The sequence below is a fragment of the Thalia democratica genome, chromosome 8 (genome assembly GCF_965202585.1).
Source record: "Thalia democratica chromosome 8, ktThaDemo2.hap1.1, whole genome shotgun sequence".
NCBI lineage: Eukaryota > Metazoa > Chordata > Thaliacea > Salpida > Salpidae > Thalia > Thalia democratica.
The window spans coordinates 24,655,945-24,668,161 of record NC_139172.1 but is presented as its reverse complement, the minus strand read 5'-3'; the positions used below and the strand labels follow the sequence as shown (position 1 = coordinate 24,668,161).

At 25.9% G+C, this 12,217-nt stretch overlaps 1 protein-coding gene across 1 annotated transcript; it reads left to right on the top strand.

The window, feature by feature from the left end:
- Window positions 1–4,062: 4,062 nt before the first annotated feature.
- LOC145842606 (uncharacterized) lies at window positions 4,063–9,012 on the top strand. The gene is made up of 9 exons (XM_082950077.1): window positions 4,063–4,168; window positions 5,332–5,474; window positions 6,251–6,410; window positions 6,470–6,652; window positions 7,105–7,287; window positions 7,589–7,620; window positions 8,103–8,237; window positions 8,351–8,492; window positions 8,668–9,012. The coding sequence occupies exons 1-9, from the start codon at window positions 4,105–4,107 to the stop codon at window positions 8,766–8,768; spliced, it is 1,143 nt and encodes a 380-aa protein (XP_082806203.1). The 5' UTR covers window positions 4,063–4,104; the 3' UTR covers window positions 8,769–9,012.
- Window positions 9,013–12,217: the final 3,205 nt, after the last annotated feature.

Genomic DNA, 12,217 nt, shown 5'->3' with positions numbered 1-12,217 from the left:
ATTTTTAAAGATTTTGTACAAACTATAATGTTTTAGTATTATTAATTAAAAGTCTTGAATACAGATAACTTTTTATAAGTAATGTTGTTTTATAAACTTTAACTCTTTAAAATTTAAAGGTTCGCTCAATTTTAACAGCTTGTTTATCAAAACAAGCTAAACGCTAATTATAGCTTTAAAGATTATAAAATTGATTAGAATTTTTATAGAGTGTAGATTTATTTATAGTGCTTTTAATAAAATTAGTTCAAAGAATAAAAGTGTTAAACTGTTAAAAATTACAATCCGCATTTAAGTTTTATAGACAAGCATCTCAAATTTGTTATAAGAGCAAATAGGTCACAGTGGGCCCAAATCGCTATTGGAAGTATGGAATAAAGATTTTTTAATAAATGTTTGTAAAACTATTAGTATAGTCTAAGATTGTATCTATTGAACTTTCCAAATTAAAAATAAAAATTCTAACAGAATTAAAGTTATCAGACTTTTAGTAGTAGTAGCAGTAAAATATTTTTGTCCTATGTATAGTTTTATACTAAATAAATGCTTGTTTTAAAAATAAGGTAAATTAATGTCTTTTTATTTTGGTTCTGTAACAGCTTGTAGATGATTAGTAGATAATAAATATGAACTTTTTATATAAAAAAGAACTTTTTAAACTTAAATTACTTTGAAAAAAAGTTTTATATGATGTACTGAAAAATACGTTGGCTATAACTGAATAAAAACTATATAATATAAAAAAAATCAACACTGAGTTATGTAAGTTTTTCAAAGTAATAAAGATGAGGATTTCAAAAACATATATTATGAATATAAATAGTGACAGCATGTGGTTAAAAACCTCAAATTAAGAAAGTTTACTAGAATGTCGATAAAAAAACGTGCAAAAACTACATATTTTATGTACTCTTGTAGTTTTATTTAAACTAAACAAAAAAAATTCTCAATTTAAGTATCTTTAAAGAAGCGAACTAGATTTTATTCTCACAGACTATTGAAAATATTCTATATACTGTTATTTTTGTAAAAATAAATGTTTTTTTTATTAATATTTTTTTAAATATCTTTCTAAGCTATGAAAAAAAAAATTACTTACATTTTAAAGCATTTTTTTATAGTTTTTTGTTCAATCGTGGATTTTCAATTTTCAAAACATTAAAAATGATACTAAGCTAAATCCTTCAAATCGCATCACGCCAACTGACATAACTTTTGCTGTAGATGTTATTATTTAGTTTAATTTGAAGCAGTTAACACGCTAGAAACTTTACTTCTACCCACAAATATTCAAAGAGATGTTCAAAACATTTGTTTTGCTATTTCCTGTTGCGGGCCTACTGTGTAGGTACTCCATAAATATGCCTAATACAGTCCTTCCTCACTTATCTGGTCCTCGCTTATCCGGTTCCTCGCTTCTCCGGCCGGTTTTTGTCGAGAAATACACTTATTTAATTAAACTAAAATATCAACGTTTTTATGTACCTTTAAATAAAAGATTACAATAAAAATTCTCAACTTATAAGTAAGGAGATTAATATCTACAAATTATTTTCAATAGTTTCTATCGATAGGATAGTAACATTAATAACTGAATATCTTAGTTAAATTGTTATACTAGTAAAATAAACTTTTTTTTAAGTTAAAATCAATGTTTTACTACAGTACACGATTAATTCAGATTTTATAACAAAGCAAGCAGTTTACAGCTACGTCATGTTTTCTAAAACTTTCTCCAACTTAATGTTAAAAATTCATAGTTTTCTCGCTTAGTAAGTAAAAAAGCTTTTTATTATTAATTTGCAAGCATTTTAGACTTTATAAAGTAAGTTACATGTTTTTGATTCAGGCAACATACCTGGTTTAAAAAAGGAATAAGACAGCGGAAAAAAAAGAAAACGAGTTACACTAACAATAAAAAAAAGCTAAAAGTTTGTGAAATGACAAAAAATAATATTCCTAAATCTGTTATGATAAGCCAGTTTAACGTAGGCAACTCGACTTTGAACGATATTTTGAGAAGCGAGGGAAAAATAAAAAAGTTTAAAGCCGAAAAGGAGGAGCTGGGACTAGCTGGAGCAAAAAAGATTGTCACGACTCATCCGAATACGTGAGTTTTCTGCTAAGAAACGAGAAAGATCTGTCAAACAAACCTCTTTTTTTTTTATGAAGAATTTCGATGCAAGTAAAATGTTTAAGGGTAATTCATATTCGTGAAACCAGTTCTAAATATAATCAAAAAATTATTTCTTTTATTCTTCGTCTGTTTTTATAGTTCGTTTCGTTAAAAATAATGAAATAAAAGTAAACTAACTGAAAAATTATTGTTTGTTTTATTGTGTGCATTGCATAGTATAAAAGAGGTAGTTTAATAGAAAAAATACAATGTTTGTAATTATCTGGCCAAAGACTTATCCGGCCGAAATTATAAAAAAAGCTTTCCCAACATGGCCAGATAAGTGAGGAAGCACTGTACTACTTTACTCAAAAAAAAAAGAAAATACTTAAAAACATCATTCAAAATCTTATTTCTTCAAAATTTTATAAAAACTTTAAAATTTTTATTTAAATTGTTATTTAAGTATAATTGTACGTACCGAGATTAACAAATACTGTTGGTTCAACAACTAGCTTATATTTATGCACTAAGTATTTAAAAAAAATTAGATTAAAAAAACTAGTTTAAAATGTATAAAAATAGGATAAGTAGTAGTAGATTGAAATTTCAAACATGTGTACATTAAAACCTAGTTGTTTTAATAAATATTTTTAAAAGTATAATTCTTACTTTATTTAAATACTTTAGTAACTTTTGTAAATTTAATAAAACTTTAAAACGGTGCTACTATTTTTATTTACATTTGATCTTTAAAATACAATTGTATAGATTTATAAAAGGTAAAACAAAACCATTTATACAAAGTTTATCATTAAAAGAAGATAATTAATTTAAAAATATCAAATTGAAAAAATAAGACTTTTTTGTTAATTGGTAGATTATATTTAAACTATTTCCATGTTATTGTAGTATAATTTAGGAAAAAATAAGGGGTTATAAGGATCTATATAACTTTAATTAGTTTAAAATTTTTAATTTAAGTTCAGATTAATACCACTCTGAAGATGTAAAACTTTAACTTACTAGTCATGTTTAAGGTAGTGTAATTTAATTTTATAAAACAGCTGTTCTTATAAGAAATTAAATTTAAAATTTAATTAATTAACTTTTAAAATAAAAAGAAATACTATTTAGTCAGAAAACTGGTGATTAATGTATGTTAAAACCACATATCATCTTACAATTTGTCTAAATAAAAACGAACATGTTTTTCACAATATAACTTCAAACTGATGACAAGCATAAACATAGTTGGTCGCACGATATTTCAAATCCCGACTGTTCAAATTTTAATAGTTCTTTGTTTTTGTTCATATTTATTTCAACAAATGTTAATGAACAAAGTTATTTTACGACAATACTTTTATTAATTTGATATACTTGCATTTTTTTATTAATAAAGTTCAAACTATTTTCGAGATATGGCAACATGTTTTAAAAATATTGTAATTTTTAGTAAGTTTATAGTCTTTTTTTTTTCACTAACATTACCTTATTAATTAGACCTACAAGAGCTTTTTTTCTAGTATGTATTATATATTTTTATTTTTTCCCTTAAAAATGTTTTTCAAAAATTTTAATTGTCGGAAATTAAATTGTCATCTAACCAACACTGTGAACACTCTACGCAAAAAAAAGCACTAAATTTCAAATAAAGCTTTGGTTTGTGGAATTCTAAAAATATCATACAACTAAATTTAATTTGTAGCGAAATTTCTACTGGTAACTGCTAGTGAGAAAGTGAAGGTGTGAATAGCAGCAACTACAAATTGAAGCAGATAATTATTCCCGACCACTGGGCGTTATTCCAAACGATCAATCGCAAAACCTACACGAATATGTCATGTTTTGCTATTTGCGCCATTATGACGCTTCAAATTGCCTAAGGCGCATTGGAAAAAAAAATCCGTATAAATAAACCTCGCAGACTATAAACAAAGTAATTCAAAAATAAAACTGTTGCCAGTTGTATATTGGAATAAAAAATGAAGTTGCTGGTTTCACTGTTCGTATTTGCTTTAGTAAACGAAGTGTTTTCTTCAAACGAAGGTTAGAAATTTTCTATCTCAGAACTTTTAGTTTTTTTTTTCTGTAAGCAATTTTAAACTTGACATTGGTAAAGTTTACTTACAGAAATTCTTAGTAGCTTTGGAGGTAGTAATTAATTTATTTCTAAACTTAGCTAATCGAAAACAGGTTAACAAAATTTCTAAGATATTATCTACCACGTATATTTTAAATGGTTTTATATATTCTAAAAAGGTTACAAGTTAATTCTTGCTATTATTAGACCTGTGTTTAAGATACTTAGTTTGAAATTGTTTAATAAGTAAGCTAAAAGAGGAAAATTTTTAGTTTATTTTAAATTTTTGTTTTAAAAATTATCAAATAAAGTTTATATGATAAGTTTGTTCTACTTTAAGTGCGATAAAATTACATTACTTCGACCGCTAATGACTGTCGAAATCAACAGCTTTTCTAAAGCTAGAACTTATTTGGTGTAGAAAAACATTTTATCATGTTTCTTTATATAATCTAACAGTAATAACGGCTTTGTAGTACACGGTTGAAAAGAGTAAATCAAATTTTTATTGATTAGTTTTTGTATGAACATTATGTTTAGAACGTTACATTTATAGTTTTTGTTATTTATTTTGTCATAACTTTTTACTGTATTGTTGTTGGTAGAAATTATTACTGTTAAATTTTAAAAATAGATATGTCTAAAAAAAATTAAAATTTTACACCAATTGCTTAAAGAGTTTGATTTTTTGTTGTTGTATTTAAAGTTTTAAGGTTTTTGTTATAAAATTTCAAGCAGTGTACTTTAATATGTTTTTTTTTATGTATAACATTAAACTACGGTACGTCTTTTCACAAAAAATTCTTTGTTGTATTTATGAAGAAACTTTTGAAGAAATAGAAAAATAAATATTTTGACAAATTTAAAAGGTTTTAGTGGTTTTTTATAGTTTGTAAAAGTATATTTTGTTATGGCTTTGTATTTTGTAATATTGTTATATAAGTAGTTAAAAAAAACTTTTTTTTAGTAATTTATTATTATAGAGCTTTAAAAAATAACTATACTTTCTGTAACATTTTAATTAAATAAAAACTAAAAAACTTTTTGTGAAGATTTATAACATTTAAAACAAAAAAATATTATTAATTATATTTATTATTATATTAACATAATCAAAATACGTAAACAGTAGAAGAATGTTCACAGCGTGTTTGTGTGTCCAATAGAGGATATTTCAATGAAGAATCAATGAGTAGAACATTCAATGGATATTATAAAGAAATAAAAAGAAGCCAATATGAAACTATTGTTTTAAAATTTTCTGATATACAGGTGATTTTAAGTATTTTATTTTAAATGTAAAGATAATAATTAAGAATGTCCAATTTTAATGGGCAGCGTTGCAAGCATAAGTATTTAAGTGGTCCTAAAAAATCTTTAGAAAGTAGTGAGTATTTAAAACACATGACGTATTAATGAAATTAAAAAAATATATATTGAAAGTAGTTTATGCATAATTAACTAGTCTAGACAGAAGTATTTAAGTGTTTTAACCTTCACAGTTTTTTTTTAATTGATGTTGGGTCACGTCAAAACAATGTGTGGACCATTTGTTAGAGATCCCATGCATAAAACCTTTTTTTGTTGCCTACTTAAAGTACCAAACATTATTTTACTAACTGTTTAAATTTAAAAGATTGTTATGCAGTAGTAATTTTTCAAATGACTTAATAAAAACGTTTTATATAAGTTCTTTAAATTTTTGTTGCTTTCATTAATATATAAGATGCTTAAACACTTTAAAAATATTTTAAGTTCTTAAGTAAAACTAACACAAAAATTAAAAAAAAATTGAGTACAGATATTTTATATTTATCTTTACCCGTGGTTAAAAAGAGTAATAATAGCGAAAAACTACTAAATTTCTTGTTTTACCTTTATAAACTATACTTTAAACACGACAAATCAGTCGTCAGGCTGGTAGAAACTTACTTCTATAATTCTAAATTACAATTTTTTAGAATCTTATATGACTTTTAAAGACATTATGAAGTGGCAAAACAGGCCGAAAGCAACATTGTTTTTTATCACTAAAGTTGACGTTTTAGGACGCACGCTTCGCTGCTGCCATCTACGTCAGCACCAACGGCTACGACTCCGCCTTGTTCGACGTGGTGCGTGGCAATGAGGACAAGGTCGTCGCCGTAAAGGCGCTTCGAGTCGCCTACCTCATGCAGAGTAGCACGCCGTTCACCGTCAACTACATAGGTACAAAACTTGTTTTTTGATTTATGAAATTTCGTAATATGTTTTTTTTTTCAAAACAGCCGGCTGCGACCTGGTGACGGAGCTGCAAGGTTACCCCGCGTCTCTGAGCGTCCAGTCCTCGTGTTCGGTGTTCGTGCCGAGAATTTACGAGGGTTCGTCCAGGCAGCACACGAGCCTCACCGCTGTTTTTTTGAAAAACGTCCCGGAAGGGGTGAACGTCGAGCTGGCTGACTTCGTGACAGGTTTTTGTGACGTTTCAAACGCATGTTTTTGCTTGATATATTTTAACCACTTGTTTGAAAAATTCTTGTTTTAACAAACATTTTTTAATCCATGAAAAAAAAGTATGAATTTTGTACTTAGTATATCTTGTTATAAGATGTAATGTTAAAAGGCGTTAAATCCTAGAGATCCTGATAAGCTAAGCTGTTAATAAAGTTATTTGAGAGCAGTGAAACGCCGTTAGTCAGAATAAAGTTTTGACACAAAAGCATCTGCGGTATATCTTGTTATAGATATTTAAAATAACTTAGTAAAATTTGCTTAAGTATTTTATGTTTCAAAGCATCACATTAAACTAAAGTTTAATTATTTTATCACGAAGAATTTTTTTTCTGATGATTGCTTCGGCTTAGTATAAAACTTTTATGAACTTTTATAAAGCTCGTATTACTTATTTAATGTTTTCATACAGGTGAGAACATTCTAAACGTCGACAACGCAACTGATTTCGATTTGGCGATGATTAAAAAAAGTGACGGAATCAACTTCAAGTCGTACAGCGACAAGAAACTGACTTACGTGTCTTCAATCTACTTGCTCACTTTCGAAAACTTTGATGATGCCGACTTGTCCGACACCACTTTCGATTATTACGGTGAGTGCTTAAAAATCTGCTATGCTACTTTAAGAAAGAAAAAATTGTAATTAAGTCACTTTTGTTTTCAGGAGACCATTTCCAACTTTTTAACTTGAAATATGTACCAAGTAAAAATATTTTTGTTCAAATGAAACTATACACTAGTAAAACTTTGCAAAATAAAATTTTTGAGGTTTTTTTGTGCAAAACGAAAACTTATTTGAAAAAAAAAGTTTGTACTGCTAAAAAGTGTTAAGTTTCACAATTATAATTAAATAACTTTAGACTTTTTGTTTACTAACTTTATTTTTGTTTACAGCTCTTTCTGAGTACGAGCGCAGTTGTTTCAACGTGAGTTTCATATTAAAAAGAATATTTTAAAGTGTTTCTAAAACTATAGGCTGATAGTTGTTTGTAAATGCACTACTAATTTATATTTTGTCAAGTTTGAACTGAGTATTGTATGTAAATAACAACACACCAGTTTAGGTATAAAGCTACTTAATTCTTTACATCTAAACTTTTTATTATTTTCATAGAAATAAATAATTCTTGTGCCAATATGCTGATTTTAGTTTATATAAGCTATCGAAAGCTAAACTCCTTTTTACTGAAAGCTAAACTTGTTAAGAAAACAATATTTATTTTTGGTTTAGTTTTTTTATTATTAATTTTATTTTGTTATTAATATATCACATATGCCAGTAAAAATATCAACTATAAAAATTATTTTTTTTGCTGAAAGATACTTACATTGAAACTGTTGAATTAACTGGGTCACTGAAAAGTGTACCACTAATACAAAACAAAAAAATATTTTAACCAATAAACAGCAAGAAAGAGATTGTAAGTACGAGTTTTTGACCGACGAAGAGTATGCAAAGTCTTGCAACCCGGAAAAATGCCCCGTTTTCGAGAAAATAATCGATCTGATACCTGGTAGCGGCCAAGTTGTCAGCAGTGGTGGAGTGAGTAAATATATAAAATAATTAAATGTTGTTTCTTTTTATTTACTTAAAGTCATGTTTCATGGATTCAAAGAAACAATAAAAGTTTTGTAAAGCATCAAACTACGTTTCAGAGGACTTACTCTCCTCTACCGCCAGACCACTGCAGAAAGAACAAAGATGAATACTTTGGTAAGGTTGCCGGTGGTTTCAACAAATGGAGGCAGCGTGTTTGTTTGAGGACCAAGTACAAGCCGAACCACTGCAACACTTTGCGTGAGTTGAACACACTACTATTGTGAGATTATATGGGTTTGGTAGCTCTCAAATATTTTAAATTATGCCATTCAACTTATGAATGTTCTTCATATCGATAATTAAACAAACTTTGTAACTGTATTGTTTAATGTTGGCAACGTTTAATCTTTTTCTTATGCAAATATTTTTACAGAAAGAAAAGATCCGATTGAGACAGCATGTGTAAGAATTTATTGTAAACGAGTGAAAAATAACTTCTGTACGAAGAAAAATATATTCAAAATTTTTACGTAAACTTTGGGTTTAAGTTGATGTTTTAGTAAACATTTTTAAGCATTTAACGCTATAAAGAAGTAAAAAACATATTTACTTGTATTTTTAAAAATTTAGTGCATAAAAGTTGTACTAAAATTTATTTTCACAAAAAATTACTAAAATCAATTTAATTAAAAAAATATATTTTTTGACTTAATTAATAAAAAAATGATATTGAATTTGAAGTAGTGAATTATAATCAAAATAATATTGTCTAACTTTTTTAGAATAAACTACTACACCAAAAATATCGTTTATCTTTATTTATGACACTAACGTTTAAAAAGTAATTTAGTTAGTTTAGAAATGTTATACACCAGTTACCGACTTATTGACAAACACTATAAAAGAAGCAATTACTGTAAGAAAAGGACTGAGAAACAACACAAAGATACAAAAATAAATCCGATTTTGAAATCTTCTCGTATTTTTGCAGCAAAAAAAATATGCTGACCAATAACTTTCCTAACCGCAGTGCACGTTTTACAACATTCTATATAGGTTAAAGAATTCACGCGAATTCCATTGCATAGTTTGCTGCTTAATATTTGATACAAATATTTTTATCATAACCATGTATGTATGTATACACGATAGACCAATTTATTTTTATTAAAAGATTATAAGAAAAGTATTAGAAAGATACTTACTTATTGAAAAGCTTTTTAAGAAAACAGGGTAAAAAAACCTTTAAGTTCAAATTATGGTCTACTAAACAAAGTTTAAAGCTTTTGTACTTAACAATTTTATTTAGAATAGTTGTTGAACATATTCAGAGCTCTATTACAATAAGATGATTTAAAAAAAATATATACATAAGATCAGTACAATCATAATAACTAAAAATTAAAATGAAATGTTGATGACTTTTAGAATATTTAATCTATCAGTTGATTAAAAACTGAACTTTTTCTTATTCTAAAAATTATAAAATTAATATTCAAAAAACTTCTAAACGTTGCAGTTTGTAAAATATTTATTATTATTATTATTATTATTATTATTATTATTATTATTATTATTATTATTATTATTATTATTATTATTATTATTATTATTATTATTATTATTATTTTTATTATTATTATTATTATTATTATTATTATTATTATTATTATTATTATTATTATTATTATTATTATTATTATTATTATTATATTGTTTATTGTGCAATGTTGGACTCAGGCATCAAAACCTGAGCCACTTAAACAGGACACACAAAAAGAGAATAAGAAAATAAACTTATATTCAAAACTTTAAGATAAATTATATATAGATATACAAACATAATTTATATGAAAACACAAAGTTAAACACAATATGATAAACAAATAAACTAAATTGAAAATTTGCACATATTGTTTTAATAAAAACTACTATTTAACGAGTCAATTTGCTAACTAAGTTCTCATCGATATTAAAAAAGACTAAGTTTTTATAACCTAACGAGAAAAAATAAACTTTTAACACAAAACGTAATAGAGTTATTAAAAAACTTAGGACATCTTAAATTTTTTGATATTTTAAGCAATTTTTTTTTTGTTAGTTTGATAAGAAGAGACTAAAAAGTATATACTTATTTATACTCATATTGAGCTGTTCATATATTGAGTATTTTAAAAACTTGTAGTACTTGATTGTTTTTATAAGTATCGAAAAATTTAAAGTTAATAAAATTCTTTTTTTTTATTATAAAACTTAAATTGTAAGGATTTTGTTTTGCTATTCTTATCTGAAAATTCATATATATAGGAAATGAATAATCATATTCAAATATTTTAAAGTTTGAATATTATTAAAAAAGCTTTAAACTTGTTCTAGTTTCGGGATTTGTTAAAACTTTATTTGTTAGGATCTTTGATTCGGCTGGTTACATAAATTTATTTAAAATGTTCTTTCACCTTCTTATTTTAATATTCATTGACTACTTATACATAAAAAAATGTTATATTACAACTTTAAATTTCATACTTTGTTACAATAATCAAGTAGTGAGAAAAACAGTTTTTTCATCTTTCGTTAAGTATCCAATATCAACTCTTAATATACTTGTTTCAGAAAAACTTGAAGTTTTTATTTGTTTATAAGTCTTAAAAAAAGTTTTAGAAAATGATTTATTTAATTACGGTTTATTCTTAGACCAGGACCGGCCAATTAAAAAGTTATTATGTGTGCCATTACGGTTATTGTAATTTCAGTTAATTAAAGGTATATAAATTTAAATTTTTATACGACTTGTTGAAAACTACATAAATAATAAATGGTGTTTGCTCAGACTATTAAATTACTGAGTTTCAGAGCTAAGATCTTAATCATTTGTAAAAAAGTTCTACTGCTTACAAATTATTGTTGCAATTATTGTTATTTAGCACATACTTTTTACCTATGTATAATTGCGTAGCATGGAAACTCAGTAGTGCAATAGTCTCTATAAACCTAATTATTTTTTAATCTTCCTAACCGAGAACTTATTGCTAATTATTGAATTTAGTTTGTTATTAATTAAATCACGTTAATTCATACACTTTGATTTTGGAATCCTATGACAATCAGAATATCTAAATTAGCAAGTACCTTTGTTTGTATAGGTGTCAAGAAACTAGCAACTCTATAATATTAGTTGACTTTTTGAGTAAAAAAAGCAATTAAATAATAGTGAAACCCTTAACGTATTTATGTATACTTTTGTACTTTATAAATTTCACCTAGCTTATCATTTGATGCATATATTTTTTTTATGTTACATACTTGTAGTAAAAATTATTGCCTCTTTTATTGCTTAAAACTAGATAAACTATTTTATTTAAAAAAAGCATAAAAATGTTAATTTTTTAGTATAACACCTTAATACTTATATTATCTACTAGCCTTTTGATTACTTAAAGTTTAACATGCAGTATTTTTGAAAGTGTGCTAAATTTTTTTTTAAATATTTTTATTAATATTAACACCTCATACGATATGATGTATATTTTTATTTGAAAACTCAGTAGCTACTCAAAGTTTATGATTGGCCCTTCGTTTTTTAAATTTCTACAAGTTTAAAAAGGCTTAAACAGAAAAAACTTAAATTCATATATTTTAATATAAATTGAAAAAATAAATAATACTTAGGTTGGTTACACATGTTTAATTCCATTTAATTTTTATATGGTATTATGCTTGATCAGATTTTCAGTGAACTATGCAAATGCAAACTTTAGAAAATGTTTTACACACACATTATATTAAAAGTGGTAACTTATGCAAACTTTAAAACAGGGGTCGGCAAACTGCGGCCCGCGGGCCAACTCCGGCCCTTGAAGTGTAAATCTGCGGCCCGCGAGCATGTTTTTTATTAAAATGGAATGCGGCCGGCGAAAGAAAAAGCTGCGGCCCGCGAGCATGTAAATGTGGCCCTCGAGCATGTAAAAGATTGCCCGCTAAAC